A 19308-nucleotide genomic window follows, 5' to 3' on the forward strand; every position below is an offset into this window, starting at 1 on the left:
GTCCCGGGCGGCCACCGGGAGGCCCCCGTGCACCGGTAACGGCCCCGCCGCCGGTAGCGGCCCCGCGCCCCCTCCGCCGCCCCCTCCGGGCCGGGCGCAGGGCGCGGGGCTGGCGCGGCGCCCGGTCCCGCCCGGTCCCGCCCGGTCCCTCCCCGCCCTCCCGGCGGCGGCGGAGGCGGGGCCGGGCCGGGCGCAGGATCTGTCCGGGCGGCGCGGGGCCGGGCAGGGCGCAGCATGGGGGCCCCGGGGCTGGACCGGCACCGGCTGGCGCTGCTGGCGGCCAAGGAGGACGTGGGCAACCCGCGGGCGGCCACCAACTGGTGAGGGCACCGGGCACCGGGCTTCGGCACCGGGCACGGGCGGGGGCCGCGACGTACGGGGCAGCGGGCGGGGGGGGGCCCACGCGGGGCCGGGGAACCGGGCACCGGAGCCGGGCCGGGGGGTCCCGGGGCGCACGTGGACCCGCGCACCGGGGCCGGCCGAGCGTGGCCCCGGGGAACGGGGACGGCGGGACGGTGCCGCGACGGTGCCGCGGCCCCGGGGCTGGGCCCCGCCCGGCGCTGAGCCCGCGGACCCGGGCAGGGAACCGGGCGGCCTGGCCCGGCTCGTCGGGCTGGGAGCGGCTCCGGGGCGCGGGGCCCGCCGGGGCTGAACGGCCCCGGGACGCGCCAGGGCCGGGGGGAGCGGCCGCGCCCCCGCACCGGTGCCCGCCCGGGGGTGCCCGCAGCGCCCCGCCCGGCTCTGCCATCCCCCCCGGCCGCACCGCGTGGGGACCGCGGCTCCTGCCCGGCCCCGCCCGGGCGTGGGAGCCCCGCGCCCTCCCGTTGCCGGCGGGGCGGCGGAGCCTGTCCCGGGACCGGTGCCGCTCCTCCCGCGGGAGCCGGGCCGGGAGCCGGCGCCCTCCCGACACCGCGCGGCCGCGGTCGGGGCCGGCTGTCGCGGCGGGTCCCCCGGGCTGGCGGCGGCGGGGCGGGGGGGGCGGGGGGGCCGGGGGCGGGGCCGCCCCTTTCCCCGCCGCCCGCCGCTTCCCGGTGCCGCGCGGCCCCGCGGCCGCTGCCCTCTGCCCCGTGGCCCCGAGCCGCGCCGTGCTCCAGAGCGCCGCTACTGAGCCGTGCCGGTGCCGTGCCGGTGCCGTGCCGAGCCGTGCCGGGCCGTGCCGAGCCGTGCCGCTCCGCACGCGTGCTGCTGGAGCCGGGCCCCGCCGTGTCCCCGGCGCGCAGCGTGCCGCCACATGCGGCTGTAATCGGAGCCGTGCCGAGACAAAGGCGGCGGCGGCTGGCGGGGAATGCCGCCCCGGCGGGGGGCTCACCGGCCCCCCCGGCCCCGGCCCCGGACGCACGAGGCCGGGGGGCGCCGGCGGGTCGGGGCTGCCCGGCCGCTGGGGGGGCTCTCGGGCAGCGGGGAGAGGCCGGCTCGGGGCCGGTATCACCGGGGGAGGAGGGGGACGGGCACGGGCCGGTGGGGTCCGGGCGCTGCGGCGCTTCCCGCGGCCCCATTGTCCCCTGGGCGGATGCTGCCGGCGGCACTTCCACGAATTCAGCCCGGCGGGCAGCGGGGGGGGCACGGCGGGGGGGTGGGATGGGGTGGGCACGGCGCGGGGGCCGGGCACTGGTGGGCGGCGGCCGGCGGAGCCGCGCGGTCCCGGTGCGGCGGGGACCCGGGGCTGGATCCCCGCCGCCCCCCCGGCCCTGCCCCGGCTCCTCCCGGCGCTTCCCCCGGGGGTGCCGCCTCCCCCCCTCCCAGCTGCTGCTCCCTCTGCCCCCCCAGGGCCGTCTTTGCCTACGAGAAGCACCATGACCTCAAGCTGCTGGACTCCGGAGGTACGAGGGGGGGCCCGGCCGCCGCCTGCCCCCGCGGAGTGCGCGGGGGTCCCGCAGCGCCCGGCCCCCCCCTGACCGCCCCCTCCTTGCAGCCGGGGGCGCGGACGAGCTGGCCGGCAAGTTCTGCGCCGGCAGCGTCATGTATGGGCTGTGCCGCCTCCGGGACCCCGCCACCGGCGCCCCCCGCATCGTCCTCATCAGCTGGGTGAGCGCGGGCCGGGGGCTCCTGCGGGGGGGGGGGGGGGCTGGGGCTGACCCCGCCGCCTCGCTGCCCGCCGCGGGCACGGCCGAGACCTCCCCCGGCCCCCGGCCCCGCGGCCGCGCCGGGTCGCGGGGGGGGCTCCGGCCGGCGGCGGGCGCGGGGCGGGGGGGGGCGCGGCGGGGCCCCAGCCCTGAGCCGCCTGTGCCCGTGCCAGGTCGGGGAGAAGACGCCCGAGTCCCAGCGGCAGGCGTGCGCGGGGCACCTGCCGGCCATCAGAGCCTTCTTCAGGGTGAGTCGGGGCCGGCGGGGGGCCGGGGGCGGCCCCGACCCGGGGGGGCTCCCCCCGCGCCTCCTCCCACCCCCCAGCCCGGGGCAGCCCCGACCTTTGCTTGCTGCGCTCAGTGCATTCCTGGCGCTGCTGACTCAGGCGCCGCCGTTCCCAGTTCCCAGCCTTGGCCGCCGACCCGGGGCTGTGGCTGGGCTCCCTGCCCCGGCCGGATCCTGCCCGGCCCCGCAGCAGCGGGGACGCTGCCCCAGCCCGCCCTGCGGGACGGCCCCGCGCCCGGATCCGGCCCCGCGCCTGGATCCGTCGGGCGCGCGCACGCGGCGGGGAACGGCGCCGGGATTCCCTGGGGAGCGCTCCGGGGGGGGCTGCGGGCCCGTCCCGGGGGGAGCGGGGGGGGGGGCTGCGGCTGCCGGCGCCTTGGCACCCCCGCGGGTGCTCGGGGCTGACGCCGTCCCCGTCTGGCGGCAGGAGGCCAGCGTGGTGCTGAGCGCCCGGCGCGCCGAGGAGGTGACCCAGGAGGGGCTGAGCCGCGCTCTGGCCCAGCTGGCCCCCGCCGCGGCCCCCCCGGCCAGGAGGGCCCCCCCGGCCGACACCGAGGAGCTGGTGGTGAGCGGGGCCGGCGGGGCCGGGGACCGGGCACCGGGACCGGCGGGGCGAGGGCGCCCCCCGGGTGCTCGGCGCCGCCGCGGGGCCGCCCTGAGGCCCGGCCGGTCCCCGCAGGGCACCAACTACCGCAAGACGAACCCGGCGCTGGAGATCCGCCGGACGCAGCGGGACTCCTTCTGGGCGCAGGCCGAGGTGAGGGCCGGGGGGCCCCGCGCGGCCGCCGCTCCCGGGGGGCCCGGGCCCGGCCCCGGTGCCGCTCCCGGGGGTCCCGGCCCCGCTGAGCCAGGTGCCGCCCGGCGCAGCGCGAAGAGGAGCAGCGCAAGGAGGAGGAGCGGCGGCGGCTGCTGGAGGAGCGGCGGCGGTGGGAGCGGGAGCGGATGGAGGAGGAGAGGCGGGAGGCGGCCGAGCGCGAGCAGCGCTTCAGGGAGAAGGAGCGGCTGATCGAGGAGCACCGGTGAGCGCGGCACCCCCGGGGGCACGCAGCCGCCCCCGCCCCGTCCCCGCGGTCCCCGCGGTCCCCGAGCCCCGGCGGCGGCCCCGGTGCCGGCCCTGAGGGTCCCCGTCCCGGCAGGAAGGAGCAGGCGCGGCTGGAGGCGGAGGAGCGGAGGAAGGAGAAAGCCCGCTGGGTGAGCGGGGACGGGGACGGGGCACGGGGGGACCGGGGGACGGGGCACGGGGGGACGGGGCACGGAGGGACGGCGCGGGCACGGGGCTGCCCCGCCCCAGCCGCCTCACCGCGGCCCCGTCCCGCTCCCGGTCCCGGTCCCGCAGGAGCAGCAGCAGCGGGAGCACGAGGAGGCGACGCGGGACCGCTCCCGGCGCTCCGAGTCCATCGAGAAGGCGGCCGTGAGTGCGGGGGGGGCGGGGGGAACGAGGGGGCCGGGGGCCGCCGCTGACGGCCGTCCCCTCCCGGTGCTGCAGGAGGCGGCCGTGCTGGTGTCCCAGCGCCCGCAGAACCCCCGGGATTTCTTCCGGCAGCGGGAGCGCGCGGGGTCCGCCTCCGGGGCTCCGCTGCCCGCCGGCCCCCTGGGCGCCCGGCCCGGTAGGTGCGGGGGGCGGGAGGGGGCGGGCCGGGGGGGCCGGGCCGGGCCGGGGGCCGGCTGCTGACCCGCGCTCCCCCAGGAGCCCGGCGGCCGTTCCTGCGGTACCAGCGCAGCCTGACCGAGTCAGCCTTCATCTTCCGCCGGCCGGAGCCCCCGCCCTCGCCCGCGCCCCTCGACCCCGGGGCTTTCAGGGCGGCGCCCCCCCCCCAGCCCCCGCCGCCCCCCGCCGCCGCTCCCCGCCGGCCCCGCGGGGACGGGGCCCCCCCCTCGCTGTGCCGCCGGGGGGGGTCCCAGCCCAGCCGGGGCAGGGCCCCCCCCGACCCTGCCGGGGTCCCCGCCCCCCGCCAGCCCCCCCGGGTCGGGGCCCCCCGACGGCACCCGTGGGGCAGAGCCCGAGCCCCCCCGCGGCACTCCCGGGCTGGGCCCCCCCAGCAGCTCCGGCGGGGGGCTGCCGCCCCCGAGCCCTCCCTGGCAGCCCCCCCCGGGGCCGGCCGTGCCGTCCCCCACCGACAGCGCGGGGGCTGAGGCTCTGCCTCTGCCCAGCCCCCCCGGCACCCCCCTGGATGAGGAGGGCCCCCCCCCGGGCACCCCTCCCCTCCCCAGCCCCCCGGCTTGGGGATCTCCGGGGCTGCCGGTGGGGCCGGGTGAGGGGGCCCCGAGCCCCCGGGGGGGGTCTCCTCCCCCTGGGCTGGCGCCCGCCCCGGTGCCCCCGCACGGCCCCAGCCCCCCCAGCCCGCCACAGGATCCGGCCCTCCCCAGCCTGGCAGCCCGGGAGCCGCAGCAAGGTGGGTGCCCGCAGCCCCCTGCCCGCTGCGTGGGGCTGGGGTGGGGGTCCTGCACTCTGCACCCCCCCAGCCCCAGCACCTGGGCTGGTGGGGGGGGCTCAGCCGTGCCCCCGTCCCCCCAGGGACCATCGGGGAGCCCGAGCAGGAGCCGGCCCGCCGCGACTTGGGACACAACGGCATCGGGGGCCTCGGGCATGGGGGGTGGCCAGCCCCCTGGGAGCAGGACCCCCCGGTGCAGGTAGGGCTGGGGGCACAAGGTGGTGGTGGCATGGGTGGGATGGGCGGCACCTGCGGCAGGTGGGGGGCAGTGGGGGGGCAGCAGGGGGCTGGGGGTGGATGTTTGGGGGCTGGGAGGGGACAGCAGGGGGAGCAGGGACGGGACTGGGGGGGGGGGGACAAGACAGGGCAGGGGCTGGTAAGGGGGGGCAGGACGGGGCTGGGGGCAAGGGGCAGGGCCGGGCAGGGGGGCCCTGAGAGCAGGGGACCCCCGGGGCCCTCTCCTGCAGGGGGATGAGCCCAGCGACACCATCCTGCCGGAGCTGCTGCACAAAGCCAAGCCAGGTACCGCTGCACCCCCCCGACCCCCCCCCCGTGTGTCCCGAGACCCCTGGCCGGGCTCAGCCCTCACCCCCTCTCCCCCCCAGGCTTCGCCCTGCTGCTGGCCCGCGATGCCCCCCACCAGCAGCTGCCTGCCGGCAGCAGCCCCCCAGCCGAGGACGAGGACCTCTCCCCCCATGCTGTGTAGTCGGGGGGGGACAGCAGCACGCCGCCCCCCCCAGCACTGCCTACTGTGCCCCCCAGCACCCCCACAGCCGGGGCTGCCCCCAGCCCCCCATGCATTGGCTGCCCCACACCTCGCCCCACTGCCCCACGCTCGGTGTGGTGCCTGCAGCCCCCTGCCCCCCCCCCCCCCCCAGCACAGCCTCTTGCACTGGGGCCGCTGGCCCCCTACCCCCCCATACAGCAGCTTTGGGAAGCAGCCACGCACCCCACAGCCCCGACCCACCTGTGCAGCACAGGGCTGGGGGGGGACGGGTCCCCAGATTGGGGGGCACAGGGCAGGCAGCAGGACCCTGCCCCCCCGCGACCCCCAGCCCCCCCAGTGAGACGCAGTGGCTGTTAAATAAATTTTAATGCACATGAATGAGGTGGTGGCGTCGGCTGGTCCCCACGGCGTGCAGCGGGGCCAGGGTTAGGAACGGTGAGGAAAGCAGAGTGGGGGGGCTCTGGCCCCCGGGGGCTGGGCCCACACCTGCTCATGGTGGGCTGAGCCCCGAGCACCCCTCGGAGGGGGTCAGCCCCAAATGCCCCCTGCAGTGGCGGCATTGGCCCCAAGTGCCCCCCCCCCCCCCCGGCACAGGGGCACCGTAAATTCCAGTTTCTCCCCAAGGAAAGAAGCTCTGAGCCCCCAGCAGGGCCAGGGACTCCTGGGAACCCCCACTCCCTCCCAGGACAGGTCCTCTGTGGTGTCAGCCCCCCCGGGGGGGGGGGGGGACAGGGCCCCCTGCAGGTGCCGGGCTCAGACCTGGGACTGGAGGTACCCGGGGGGGGCCGGCAGGCTCGGGGGGGGAGGCGCACGCTCCGTGTCCGGGCTGCTGCTGCCGGGGCTGGAGGAGCTGGAGCCGGGCGATGGGTGCGGGGAGGGGGCGCGCCGGGCCCCCCGCCCCTTCAGGGTGCTGAGCTTGGCGTCGAGCGAGAGTGTGCGGGGCCGGGCACGGGGGCCGGGGCTGACCCCGCTGGGGGGGGTGGCGCACAGGGGGGGCCCCTCAAAGAGGGAGAGCCAGGGGGGGCAGCCCAGCCCCGGCCCCCCCTCCAGCCCCGCCGCCCGCCGCGTCAGGATATCCGTCACCGCCTCGATGTCGTCGGCCGGCTCAATAGCTGCGGGGAAGAGCGGGGGTCAGCGGGGGGCCAGCCACGTGCATCCCCCGCCACAGGGAGGGCCGGGACGTGCCCCGCAGCTGGGAAAGGCACCGGGACTGGGACGTGCACCGGAGCTGGGACAACTGGGACGTGCCCTGCAGCCTGGGTGGCCAGGACATGCCCCATGGCCATGACAGCCAGGATGCGCCCTGTGGCCAGGGCAGCTGGGATTTGCCCTGCAGCCGGTGCTGCTGCGACACCTCCGGCAGGCCGGGGCAGCTGTGCCGTGCCCTGTGGCCGGGGTGGCCGTGCCGTGCCCCGCGGCCGCGCCATGTGTAGCTGTGCCGGCCCCGTACGTCACCTGTCGCTGTAATAGGAGGAGAGCAGGGCGCGGATCTCCGCCGAGACGGCGTTATCCTGCAGCAGGAGCCCTTCGCAGGCCGAGGGCGGCACGGCAGGGCCGGGCAGGGCTGCACCGTGGGAGGGCACGGCCAGGGGCAGAGAGAGGCAGAGGACAGCAGAGAGAAGGCAGGAGGTTAGGGAGGCGCAGGTGGCAGGAGAGGCTGGTCAGTGGAGAAGAGGAAGATGAGGAGGAAGGTGAGGAGGAACATAAGGAGGAAGATGAGGAGGAAGATGACAAGGAAGGTGACGAGGAAGGTGACGAGGAAGGTGAGGAAGCCGCGCGCCGGCCGCGCTCACCCATCTCGTGGTACAGCGAGCCCTGCCGTGGCAGCGGGGCAGGCGGCCGGCGCGGCGGCGGCACCTCGATGCGCATCAGCTCGTCGCAGCACTGCTTCCACTGGCCTGCGGGGAGCGGACGGGAGGGGAGGGGGCCGGACTCAGTGCGCCACGGGGCAGGGGGTCCTCGTCCCCGTCCCCGCACGCACTCATGTCGTAGAAGTGCTGCCAGAAGGCCTCCATCCAGCGCTGCGTCTCGGCGCGGCTCTCGGCCAGCAGCGTGTGGGTCACCTCCTCGGCCCCGTAGCGGTTGGTGACGGACATGCTGTGCAGCTTCCCGCGCGCCTCCTGCTCCGTGGCGCGGATCCGGGTCTCCTGCAGGGCACGCTGCGGTCAGCCCGCGCCCCCGCGCCCCCCCAGCCCCCCGGCCCGGCCCCTACCTTGTTGATGGCGATGGTGAGCGCTGGCTCCACGCCCGCCTCAGCCTCCTGCGGGCGCCGGTAGCAGAGGAGGTTGGTGCCGCGCAGGACGCAGAACAGCCGAGCCCAGCCCTGCGGCTCCCCCGATGCCTGCTGCCGTGGGACAGGGCTGCTCAGCGCCCACAGCCCGGCCCCGGGGGTGGGAGCAGCCCCGTCCCCAGTGCAGGGATCCCCGCTCCCCGTCCCCACCACGGTCCGTAGCCTAACGGCAGGGACGGCCGACACCAGGCGGGCTGCTGGCACTGCCTGTCCCCTACCCACCCTGCCCCAACACAGCCTGTCCCTGCGCCACCCTTGTTCCCGTCCCGTCCCCGTCCCGTCCCCGTCCCATCCCCATCCCGTGCCCGTGCTCACCTGCACCTTGAGGAAGCCGCACATCATCTGGGTGGCCATGCAGCGGGGCTGGGCAGCCAGGCGGCAGCACATGCTGCCATACAGCGGCAGCCAGAAGGAGCTCTCCTCTGGGGGAGGCAGAGCACTCACAGGGGGGCCCTAGGGCAGGGCCCCCATGGCTCCCCCCTGCCTGTCCCCAGCTCTCCCCAGAGCTGCCCACGTCCCGGTGCTGCCCCCCCACCTTGCCAGGACCCCAGCCCCAGCCCAACAACCCCCTCTGCCCCCATCCAGCTGGGACCCCGCAGCTGCTTCTCCCCCGCCCCATCACACCCCAGCCCCCCTGCCCCCCCCCAGGCCCCCAGCCCCAGCCCTGGCCAGGGAAGCCGCACGGTGCTGCGCTCACCATTGCAGGCGATGGCGAGGTCGTGGGTGCGGAAACCGTCCTGCACCTCGGCCAGGGACAGCACCGCGTGCGCCAGCAGGTGATACTTGGGGCCCCTGGGGGAACTGAGAGTGAGGGGCAAGCAGGTGCGTGGGGGGGGTGTCGAAGGGGGGTCAGGTACTCACGGCACGCTGGGGGCCGGCAGCAGCAGGGGGCCGCTGCCACCGTTACCGCCGGGGCTGCCGGGGCCCCCGTCCATGGCGGTGCGCAGCCGGCGTCCCGAGGAGCGGCCCAGGGAGCTGCTGAGCTTGCTGGCCAGCTTCTTGGGCGCGCTGCCCGGCGCCTCCTCCTCCAGCCCCGCGCTGTACAGCTCCACCTTCAGCTCGAAGTCCGGCCCGGCCTCCGTGCTGGGGGCACGGCTCAGCGGGCGCATGCAGCCCCCGGCCCCCGCCCTCCCCGCTGCCGGGGGGGCACTGCCGGGGAGCCCCCGGGGACGTGGGGATGCAGGGACGCAAGGACACGGAGATGCAGGGAAATGGGGACGCGGGGATAGGCGGGGATTTGTGGGTTGCAGGGACGCGGGGGGACGCGGGGACATGCAGGGACGCGGGGACCTGCCCGGCGCAGCGCGCACAAGAGGACGGCGTTCTCAAAGCAGATGTCGGTGAGGGTCCGGTCCACCAGCACCATCTCGGTGTCGTAGATCTCCACCCCGATCTGGAGGAGGCAGAAGACGGCGCAGCGGTGCAGCTCTGCGCCGGGGGCGGGGGTCAGGCCAGCGTGGGGCTGGGGGCCGCGCTGCCACCCCCCCCACTCACCTCCCTTGTTCCTGAAGTACTCCGTGTCCTTCCACATCAGCGGGATGCGCAGGTCTGCGGGGGTGGGGGGGAGTGGTGGTGAGACCCCCGGGGCCCTGTCCTCACCCCAGGGGCCGGTGCAGGACCCCCGGCACCCCCCTGGCCCCGCAGGGCTTTTGGGGACCCCATACCTGAGATGCAGACCCTGCCCCGGCAGGGCAGGCGGTCGTCTGTGGGGCCAGCGTCCGAGGGGCTGCGGGAGGAAGCGCAGAGCCGTGACCGCTGCCCGGGGACCCCCACCTCCCGCCCACCCCCCCCGCCGCGGGGTCCTCACCGCCTGGCCACGCGCTGCATCACCTGCACCTCCTTCATGCGCTGCAGCTCCGACATGTAGGCCAGGATGCGGCTGTTGCACACCAGGAGGCTCTTGGTGGCCTCCAGCGCCTGCTCCCGCTGCGTGCAGGCGGCCAGCAGCTTGCAGGCCCCCTCCCGCATCCGGATCTCATGGTCAATCTTCTTCTGGATGTCCGTGTCCTGTGGGACAGGCGGCGTGGGAGCACAGGACCCAGCTGGGGGGGGTCCCAGGTCCCGCCCTCCCCTGCCACTGCAGACCCCGGCAGGTCCCCGGGAAGGGGCAGCCACATTCACATGGAGGGGACAGCGGCCCCCACACGGCCCCGCTCCCCCCAGCACGGCCAGTGCCCGGGGCTGACCCTCCTGCCCCAAGCTAGCCTCTGCTGCACCAGCAGACACGTCCCCTGACCCCCTGGGCAGAGAGCCACCATCCCAGCCCAGGCCCCTGGGGAGCCACGTGCCCCAAGGACGTGTCGCGTGCCCCGCGGAGCGCCACACGCCCTGCGGATACATCATGAACCCTGCGGGAGAGCCAAAAACCCCACAAGCACTTCACAAACCCCACGGGTATGCCGCATGCCCCACGGGTATGTCATCCACCCCACGGCTGTTTCCCACACCCCACGGACACGTCGCAGAGCGCACAGTTGCATCACATGCCCCACAGCTGTGCCACACACCCCACGGGTCCATCATGCATCCCACAGACAAGCCACGTGCCCCACAGACACCCCACAGGGGAGCCGGATACCCACAGCTCCATCATGCGCCCTACAGAGGTGCCACGTGCCCCACAGCTCCACCACGCGCCCCACAGACGTGCCACGCACCCCACAGCTTCACCGTGCCTCCCGGGGGAGCTCCGTGCCCCACAGGCACATCACATGCTGCCCCGCACCCCACAGAGCGGTGACGCATCCCGCAGCTGCCTGACGTGCCGCACGGAGGTGCCGCGCACCCCACGGACACCCCAGCCCCCCCCAGCACTGCCCCCCAGCTCCCCCCCCCCCGGGACCGGAGCTGCACAGGAGCCACATCGGAGGGTGGCAAAGCCCCCGCAGCCCCAGCCCCCCGCCCCGGGGCCCGCAGCCGCAGGGGGAGGGGGGCACCCCACAGCCGCACGGGCGGAGGATGCCAGATCCCGGCGCGGGGCCGCCCCCTCCCGCAGGACCCCCCCGGAGCCCCCCTGCCGCAATCCGCAGCCTCGGCACTGCGCATCCCCCCCGCCCCCCCCGCCGGCTCGGCCCCCGACTCACGTTGCCGGTGCCGCGGCGATCCATGCCGGCCCAGGGCATCCCCCTGCCGCCCCCCGCGCCCCAGCCCCCTGCCCCCGGCCCCCGGCAGCGGGGCCCGGCAGAGCTGCGGGCGGGCGCGGGGCCGGGGCTGGCGGAGCCGCAGCGCCGGAGCGGTGACATCACCGGCAGCTATAAATAGCCACCGGAGCCGCGGCGGGGGGCGCGGGCGGCTGCAGCCCCCCCGGGACCCCCCCCGTAAGCCCCGCGCCCCCCCTGCACCGCTCCCTCTCCCCGCGCCCGGCGGCCCCGCTCGCCACAGGGCGCCCGCCCCACGGCGGGGAGCTTTCGGGGGCGCTGCTGGGCGAGGGGGGGGCGACCGACGGGGGACCCCCCCCCCAAACCGAGCGTCGCAGCGGGCCCGGCCCGGGCGGGCGGAGGGGGCTGCGGGGGGATCTGCTCCGAGCGCCGCGGGGCTCCGTCCGCCCCACCGGGAGGACGCGGGGGGCCCCCGCGCGGCAGGGCAGGGCCCCGGGCTGCGGGACCGGCCCGTTACCGGGGCCGCCCCCGGGTCCCCGCGCCCCGTCCCGGCCTCGCCGCGTGGCATCGCCCCGGGGGTGCCGCCGCGGGGCCGGGCGGCCGCGAGCCTCGGCCCCGGCGCCGCGGGGCAGCCGGTACCGGGGGGCCGCTGCCGAGGGGGCGGGGGGCGCGACCCCCCCGTACCTCGAGGCTGAGGGCGATCTGGCGGATGTAGAGCATGTTGAGGTCCTCCAGGATCCGCAGCTTGTCCTGCAGCGGGGCGCAGCCGTCCCGCCCGGCCACCTCCATCGGCCCCGCCGCGGCCCCACGGGGAGCCGCCGACACCGGGCGCGGGGATCCCGCATCCGCCCCGGCCCCCGGCCCGCGGCCCCCGCCGCGTCCAGCGCCGTGCGCGGCCTCCCCCGCCCGGCCCGGCCCGGCCCGGCTGCGGAGAGAAAGGGCCTTTCATCGCCCGGCCGCGGCCGGCGAACAAGCGGCCTCTGTGCCGGGAAAGGGCAGCGCGGGCGGCCGGGGGCAAGGGGGGGGGACGGGACCGGGAGGGGCGGCGGGGGGGGGGGGGAGGCAGCGGCCCCGAAACCCGCACGCGGGGGGCGCGGGGGGCGCGGGGGGAGCGGGGCCGGGCACGGGGGGGTGTAAGGGGAGGGGGGTGAGGGGGGCGCCGGGACGTGGCGTGAGTTGCGGGGTCGGGGTCCCGGGTGCGTGGCGGGGACGTGGCCCCGGTGCGCCCCGCGCCGCCCCCCCGCCGCCCCCTGCCGGCCCCGGTGTGCGCTGCAGCGGGGCCGCCCCGCCGGTACCTGCCGCCGATCCCGGACCGCTGCTCCGGCGCGGCGCGGCGCGCACAGGAAGGCGGCGGCCGCCCGCCCCCGGCCCGCCCTCCCCCGGCATTCCTCCGGCGGCTCCGGTTACAGGGGCCGCCCCCGGCCCGGCCCGGCCCGGCCCCCCGCCCGCGGCACCGGCGGCACCGGCACCCCGGGGCGCGGGGGCGCCCCCTGGCGGCGGGTCCTTCCGCCCGTCCCCCGTCCCCCCCCGGTGTACCGAGACCCCGCCGCCGCGTGTGCAGCCGGTACGGGGCTACCGGGACCCCCGCCCCGTAAACCGGCCCGGGGCTCAGGGGGCTCGGGCGCCCCCACGCCGGGACCTCCCCGTCTCTGCCCGGGGCGCGAAGCCCCCCGCGGCCGCAGCCCCCCGGCCGCACGCAGGCAGACACCGAGCCGCGGGGCTCGGCACGGCACGGCACGGGCGGGCTCGGCACGGCCCCGCCGCCGCCCCGGGCAGGACGCGGCCCCGCAGCCGGCGGGGGGGGCGCGGGGCCGTGGGAGCCGCCGGGGGCGCCGGCCCCTCCCGTGCCGCGGGGCCGGTTCCCGCTCCGCCCGGCCGGGCTCGCTGGGCCGGCAACGCCCGGTCCCACCGGCGGGACGGGACGGGACGGGACGGGACGGGACGGGACGGGACGGGAGCGGCCGCCGCCGCCTTCGCCCTTCCCAGGCGGCTGCGCGGGCCCGGCCCCGGCCGTTCCCACGGCCCCGGGAGCCTCGTGGGGCCCCGCGCGGACCCCGCGGCACGGGAGGTCCCGGCGCGCCCACGCGGACACGTGGGGACACGCGTGGGGCTCCCGCCCGTCCCGCGGCGCGCACGGGCTGCGCGGGGGGCTCCGGGGCGGCGGCACCCGGCGGGCGCCCAGGTACCGGCGGCGGGGCCGGGCCCTACCTGCGGGGCGGCGCCGAGCAGGCTGAGGCGGCAGCGGCCCCGTCGGATCTCCATCTCCAGCGCCGAGCCGCGGGCCACGGTCACCCGGCTGCGGTGGTTGCGGCAGAACATCGCGGCGGCGGGGCCGGGGCCGGGGCCGGGGCCGGGGCCGGGGCCGGGGGCTAGGGCCGCTCCGGGTCCCACGGGAACTTCCCTGAGCTCCGAAGTCGCGCAAACCCCTCCCCGGGGCCGGCGGCACCTGGCGGCGGGGGCGGGCGGCGCCGCACCGGGCTGCACCGACACGCACCGGGCTGCACCGACACGCACCGGGCTGTACCGAGCCGCACCGAGCCGCACCGAGCCGCACCGACACGCACTGAGCTGCACCGAGCCCGCCCGGAGCGGGAGCGGCGCCGGGGCCGGGGCCGGTACCGGGCGTCCCCTGGCACGGGCGGGGCGGGCTCGGTGCCCCCAGCCGCGCGTGGCGCCGCCGGCCCCGGGCGGACAAAGCCCGAGTCAGGGCGGGCAGCTGCGGCCGGGGGCGGCGGGGGGGCCGCGCGTGTCCGTGCCCGTGCCCGTGCCGGGGGGGCGTGCAGGTGGCCTGGGCGCGTGTCCGTGCCCACGCGCGCACCCCGCGCTGTGCGCGCCCGCCGGTCCGCGCGTGCCCCGCGTGCCCGGGGCTGCGCACACGCGCGTGGCCGCCGGCGTGCACGCGCGTGGGGCCGAGCGCGCGTCGCGCCCCGGGGGGGCGGCGGTCGGGCCCCACGCGTGGGGCGCCGCGGGACCCCCCGGCCGGGGGCGCTGACCCGGGACGGCCGCGGCGCTCCCCGGTACCGGCGGGCCCGGCCCCTCCCCCCCGCCCCCGCGTCGCGCCCCGCACCCCGGCCCCGGGCCCCCCCGCGCCGTGGCCGGGCCGAGGCAGGGCAGGGGCGGGCCCGGCCCCAGGGCGCGCGGCAGCGGTTCCCACCCGGGCCGCGGGGCCCGGAGGCCTCTGCCCGCTTCAAAGATGGCGGCGGCGGCGCTCCCCCGCCCTCCCGAGGCTGCGCGCGGTGCTCCGCGGCGGGCGGAAGCGGGTCCGTCCGGAATCGGTTCCCCCACGTCGCGGGCTCGGGCGTCGGCGCCAGCACCGCCACCGGGCGCGGGCGGCTCGGCCGGATGAGCAAGGCGTGGCGGCGGGGCAGGGCGGAGGGCGGCGAGCACGGTGAGACCCCGGGCGGCCGGGGCGGGCCGGGGCCGGGCGCTCCCCGGCGGTCCCCTCGGGCCGGGCCCGGTGCCCCTGGGTCGGCCGGCGGCCTGGCCCCAGCCCCGGGAGCCCCGGCCCCGCGGGGTGTCCCCGCCTGCCCCTCCCGGGGTCCCGCGGCCGGGGCTCCGGGCAGGGCTGATGCCGGTGCCCCGCAGGCGAGGAGGACGATGCCGGCGGGCACGGCTCGCACAAGAAGAAGCACAAGAAGCACAAGAAAAAGCACAAGAAGAAGCACCACCACGAGCCCGCGGGGCCGCCCGCGCTCGAGGCGCCGGAGCCTGGAGCCGCCCTGCGGAAGCCGCAGCTCAAGCTCAAGATCAAGCTCGGGGGGCAGATCCTGGGCACCAAGAGGTGAGAGCACGTGGCCGCTGTACCCTGAGACCCTGCCCAGCACAGGGGCCCGGCAGGCCGCCAGCCTCCTCCCGCGTCCCACTGCCCCAGCGCCCCCAGCCCCGCAGCACCCGTGCCCGCCCCCACCCCCCAGAGCCCTGTCCCGGCCTCAGGGGCTGCCGCGCTCTCTCCGCAGTGTGCCAACCTTCACGGTGGTCCCCGAGGCGCCGCGTTCCCCCTCCCCGCTGATGGTGGTGGATGAGGAGGACGAGCCCACGGAGGGGGTGCCCATCGAGCAGTACCGGGCCTGGCTGGGTGAGTGCTGGGGCGGTCTCACTCGGCCAGCCCCAGGCCGCTGCCACTGATGTGGGCACAAGGCAGGGAGGTGTTGGGGCTGGAGGGTCTCTGAGGAAGGCTTGGGCTGGAGGGGATAGTGGAGGGGCTGGAGCAAGAGGGGAGCCCTGGAAGGATGTTCTGGTTCCCTCCTCCAGGCTTTAAGCAGGCTGCGAGTGTCCAGTGCCTCACTGAGGGGGGCAGAGATGGTTCCTGCATCATGGGGGCAGTGCGAGTCACCCTGATGCAGTTTGGGGATGGCGTCACCCCAGGATGGAGCAGACACGGCAGCTGCGCTCCCGCAGTTACCGTTTTGTCCCTTGCTGCCTGGCCTAGATGAGGACAGCAACCTGGACCCCTCACCCCTGCCAGACCTGGACTCAGAGAGTTGCTTCCCTGCCCGTGAGGAGGAGGAGGAGGAAGAAGAGCGCTGGCTCGATGCCCTGGAGAAGGGTGAGCTGGACGACAACGGGGAGCTCAAGAAGGAAGTGGATGAGTCCCTGCTGACGGCAAGACAGGTGAGGGTGGCAGGATGGAGGCATGGGACTGGGCTGGGGTGGTGGTGGTGAAGCCTGCTCAGGGGCAGCCCCCAGGCAGGGGCATCCTGCCTAGTTTGGGTGCTGCCTGAGAGGAGGCTGGCTCTGGCGAGATGAGGAGCGTGGGGACCCCAGAGCTGGCTGGGAATCAGGTCGGAGCCTCTGTGCCCTCGGAGGAACAGGGATGGGGGCCCAGGTCGGGGTGCCCCCGCCTGCCGGGGCCTCTCCTGCAGCCTGATGGCACCCCCGTGGCCCCCGCAGAAAGCCCTCCTGCACAAGCAGCAGAGCCAGCCGCTGCTGGAGCTGCCCATGGGCTACAAGACGAAGGAGATGACGGAGGAGATGCTGGTGAAGCGCGAGGAGCGGGCCCGCAAGCGGCGCCTGCAGGCGGCCAAGAAGGCGGAGGAGAACAAGAACCAGACCATCGAGCGCCTCACCAAGACCAACAAGGCCAAGGTGAAGACGCTGCGGGAGCGCAGGGCCAAGCAGGCGCCCTGCCCCGTCGTGCACTACTGCAACGCCGCCGACCGCATCACCGTCTCCTTCCCGGCCGGCATGGCGCTGCCGCTGCTGCCCGTGCCCGCCCCCACCCCGCCGCCGCCCACGCTCTGCGGGGTGAGCGGCTGCGCCAACCACAAGCGCTACTCCTGCTCCCGCACCGGGCTGCCGCTCTGCAGCCTGGCCTGCTACAAGAAGAACCTGCGGCTGCAGGAGGCTGCGGCCTAGCACCGGCGCCCACGGGACGGGACCGGAGGGGACCGGAGGCACGGGACAGGACAGGACGGGACTGGCGGCACCGCCGGGTGCCAGGGCTGGGACCGGGGGAATCCCAGGGGGGTCCCCGGTGCTTCCCGGTGGTCCCTGGGCCAGGGCTGGGGGGCGTTGGGGGAGGCTCCGGGGGGGTCCCCGCCGGGCCCCGGGCCCAGCCCCGCCCCCCCGGGCACGCCGCGGTTGGCTCCGCCCCTCCCGGGGCAACGGAGGCGGGGCCAGGGGGTGGGGGGTGGGCGGGCAGCTGCCGGCGGGCCCTATTGGCTGGGAGCGCTGTCTGGCAAAGAACAACGCCGCTGGTTGGTCGGCCTCTCCGCCAATCTTTCGCCTGAGCTGTGCTTTCGCGTCTGTTTAGCTGCGGCTTCCTAAGCGCCCGCCTCTGGGACGGGACCGAGCTCGCCATTGGTGGTACTAGATGCCCGTCAGGCGCGCCTACGGAGGGCGAGGCCCCCATTGGGCAGGAGCCACGTCCGTCGCGGCCGGGGAGGTGGTGCTCGGCCTCCGATTGGCCGCGGCCGCCGCCACTCCCCGCGGGGGCGGGGCTCGGTCCCTTTGTCTCTGTTGTTGGGCGTGAGGTGCGGGCAGACGGCACCCGATTGGCGGGGGCAGGGCGGCGGCGGAGGCGCCGATTGGCGGGCGGCGGCGAGGCGGCGCCCGATTGGCCGCGGCGGCGGCGGGGGGGCGGGACCTCGGGCCCGGGAGCGATGGCGGCGGCGGCGGCTGCGGCCCGGGCGGCGGCGGGGGCCCCGGCGGCCGCCATGGGGGCGGCGGCGGCGGCGGGGGGGCAGCGGCTGCTGCTGCGGGCGGCGGGGGCCGGGGCGGCCGAGCGGGAGGAGCCGGCGCGGGGCCGCGGCGGGCTGTAGGCGGCGCCATGGAGCGGCCCGGGAGCGGCGGCGCCGAGGGGGCCTGGGCCGCGCTGCTGGGCCGGCAGCACCAGCAGGTACCGGCGGGAGAGGCCGCGCGGCGGGGGGGGCGCCGCGAGCCCGGACGGGGCGGGCCGGTGCCGTCCCGTCCCGTCCCGTCCCGTCCCGTCCCGTCCCGTCCCGTCCGGTCTCCTTCTGCCCGATCCCGACCCGCCCCGTGCCGCCCCGCCGCAGCCCCCCGGGGCCGGTCCCGGTGCCCTGCAGCGGGCGCCCAGCAGCGGCGGCGGGCGGCCCGGCTCCGCGCCCCGCGCGTGACGGTGTCGCTGCCCCCCGCAGGCTCGGGAGTACTGCCCGGGGGTGAACAACCAGCCCTACGTGTGCGAGACCGGGCACTGCTGCGGAGAGACCGGCTGCTGCACGTACTACTACGAGCTGTGGTGTGAGTGCGGCGGGGGGGCGGGGGCTGGGCGCGGGGCAGGCGGGGGCAGCGGCGCGTTGGGACGGTCACCCCGCTCTGCCCCGCAGGGTTCTGGCTGCTCTGGACCATCCTCATCCTCTTCAGCTGCTGCTGTGCCTACCGGCACCGCCGGGCCAAGCTGCGCCTGCAGCAGCAGCAGCGGCAGCGGGAGATCAACCTCATCGCCTACCACGGTGCCTGCAACTACCCCACCTCCATGATGGATCTCAGTGAGTGCCACTGCCCCCGCACGTCCCCAGGGCCCCGCGCTCGGCTCTGCGCTCGGCCCGGTCCTGAGGAACCCCCCGGGGACAGAGGGGGCCGTGGCAGTTTGGGGTGGCTGCGCCCCGCAGAGATGGGCGCCGGTGGGGGGCTCTCGTTGGCCGTGCTCACCGCGTGCCCCCCGCAGGGATGCTGGCTTCCTTCAAGCTGCCTGCCTACGAGGAGGTGGCCCACCGGCCCAGCACGCCGCCGCCGCCCTACAGCGCCATCCTGGCCCAGCTGAGCGGGCCGCGCAGCCGCCTGGGCTCCAGCAGCCTCACGCTCTCGCCCAGCTCGGAGAACTACACCAGCTGCTCCTGCGAGTCGAGCTGCGTGACGTCCCCCAGCAGCACCTCGCTGTCGGTGCAGGTGACGGACGAGACGGAGCGCAGCCGGGCCAGCACGCCCAGCGAGGAGGGCGGCACCAGCAGCACCGGCACCGGTGCCAGCTGGGAGCTGCCCGAGGAGCTGCCCGCCCGCCCGGCCCCGCACAAGCACGCCCTCTTCTCCTCCAACGTGGACTTCTTCGAGGCCGACTGCCACCGGTGCTCGGACATCGAGGAAGGCGAGGAGGAGGAGGGTGGCGCGGCCCCGGAGGAGGGCGGCGAGCACTACCGGCACCGGCGCCTGACGGGCGACTCGGGCATCGAGGTGGGGCGCTGCCAGGAGGAGGAGGGTGGCGAGGAGGGTGAGGGCGAGGGCGTGCGCCTGCTGGGCAAGGCCGGCCCCGCGCCGCCCCCGGCCCGGTGCAGCATCCCGGCCGAGGGGGGGGGCGGGGAGCCGGGCGCTCCCGCCCTGCCCGTCTGAGGGGCCCGGCCCGACCCTGCCGTTGCCCCCGCCGCCACCATCACCTTGCCCCCGGGGCCGGCCCGGTGCCGCCCGCGCATCTCCCCGCCGCCACGGCTCGCGCCGCCGCTCCCCGCCTTGGAGCAGCCGGGCTGGGGGCACCTCGGTGCTGAAGCCGCCCCTGCTCAGAGGGCCCCGGGTGCGGCGGGGCCGCCTTCCCCCGCCTCCGCTCCCCGCTGCGGCCCCGCGGGCTGTGCCGCCATCCCCGGGCTGTGGACTCTGGCCGCGGAGCCCCCGGGATGGCCCCGCCGCGGCGCCGCCGTGCCCCCCGCTGTCCCCCCTGAACTGCTTCCAGGGAGCCGGGCCCCGGCCGGGGGGGGCGGCTCCGTCCCGCCGCAGCCCGCAGGCCTGTGCGCGGGGTCTGAGTAGCGTTCCCTCATCATTAAAGAGATGTGGAGTTACAGCCCCGCCGCCTTCCTCTGTGGGGCCTGGGGGAGCGCAGGGTGCTGTGGAGCTGGGGCTGAGCTGTGACCCCCCCTCCCCCTCCCCAATCTTTCCCCGTGGGCGGGGGCGTTGCAGTGAGCGGGTGCTGCCCCCCCCCCAGCAGCAGGGGAGGACCAGGACAGCTGGGGTCCGGCAGGTGCGGGG

At 77.9% G+C, this 19308-nt stretch overlaps 4 protein-coding genes across 18 annotated transcripts; 3 read left to right on the forward strand and 1 right to left on the reverse strand.

Moving 5' to 3' along the window:
* Positions 1 to 156: 156 nt before the first annotated feature.
* LOC308194216 (drebrin-like) lies at positions 157 to 5886 on the forward strand. Its single transcript, XM_080589796.1, is given in 15 exon segments — positions 157 to 320; positions 1768 to 1820; positions 1913 to 2025; positions 2237 to 2311; positions 2777 to 2914; positions 3029 to 3106; positions 3217 to 3368; positions 3486 to 3540; positions 3686 to 3760; positions 3836 to 3956; positions 4037 to 4155; positions 4157 to 4742; positions 4865 to 4980; positions 5249 to 5303; positions 5387 to 5886. Coding segments are annotated over 15 exon segments (1923 nt in total). The 5' UTR covers positions 157 to 234; the 3' UTR covers positions 5488 to 5886.
* On the reverse strand, positions 5860 to 13658 carry RTKN (rhotekin; the record flags this gene model as incomplete). 14 transcript variants are annotated; one of them, XM_080589790.1, is made up of 14 exons in its annotated part: positions 12192 to 12257; positions 11581 to 11821; positions 9606 to 9805; positions 9463 to 9524; positions 9293 to 9346; positions 9109 to 9226; positions 8660 to 8881; positions 8496 to 8590; positions 8114 to 8220; positions 7721 to 7849; positions 7490 to 7655; positions 7302 to 7406; positions 6964 to 7072; positions 5860 to 6620 (listed from the first exon to the last, which is right to left on the reverse strand). In XM_080589790.1, exons 2-14 carry the CDS (start codon positions 11683 to 11685, stop codon positions 6614 to 6616), a joined length of 1479 nt encoding a protein of 492 aa, XP_080445916.1. In that variant the 5' UTR covers positions 11686 to 11821; positions 12192 to 12257. The 14 variants fall into 14 exon arrangements, with proteins under 14 accessions (XP_080445916.1, XP_080445913.1, XP_080445915.1 ...); XM_080589787.1 differs by having other exon boundaries at positions 6964 to 7165; positions 7721 to 7852; XM_080589789.1 differs by having other exon boundaries at positions 7721 to 7852; positions 12192 to 12255.
* Positions 13659 to 14085: 427 nt separating this feature from the next.
* Positions 14086 to 16849, forward strand: INO80B (INO80 complex subunit B). 2 transcript variants are annotated; one of them, XM_080589799.1, is made up of 5 exons: positions 14086 to 14284; positions 14482 to 14677; positions 14853 to 14971; positions 15326 to 15507; positions 15759 to 16849. In XM_080589799.1, the coding sequence occupies exons 1-5, from the start codon at positions 14239 to 14241 to the stop codon at positions 16623 to 16625; spliced, it is 1410 nt and encodes a 469-aa protein (XP_080445925.1). In that variant the 5' UTR covers positions 14086 to 14238; the 3' UTR covers positions 16626 to 16849. The 2 variants fall into 2 exon arrangements, with proteins under 2 accessions (XP_080445925.1, XP_080445926.1); XM_080589800.1 differs by having other exon boundaries at positions 14120 to 14284; positions 15787 to 16397.
* A 156-nt stretch (positions 16850 to 17005) lies between these two features.
* Positions 17006 to 19125, forward strand: WBP1 (WW domain binding protein 1). Its single transcript, XM_080589802.1, has 4 exons — positions 17006 to 17233; positions 17493 to 17595; positions 17682 to 17843; positions 18023 to 19125. Exons 1-4 carry the CDS (start codon positions 17165 to 17167, stop codon positions 18679 to 18681), a joined length of 993 nt encoding a protein of 330 aa, XP_080445928.1. The 5' UTR covers positions 17006 to 17164; the 3' UTR covers positions 18682 to 19125.
* Positions 19126 to 19308: the final 183 nt, after the last annotated feature.

The sequence above is a fragment of the Anser brachyrhynchus genome, assembly GCF_964034855.1.
Source record: "Anser brachyrhynchus genome assembly, chromosome: 4".
Taxonomy (NCBI): Eukaryota; Metazoa; Chordata; class Aves; order Anseriformes; family Anatidae; genus Anser; species Anser brachyrhynchus.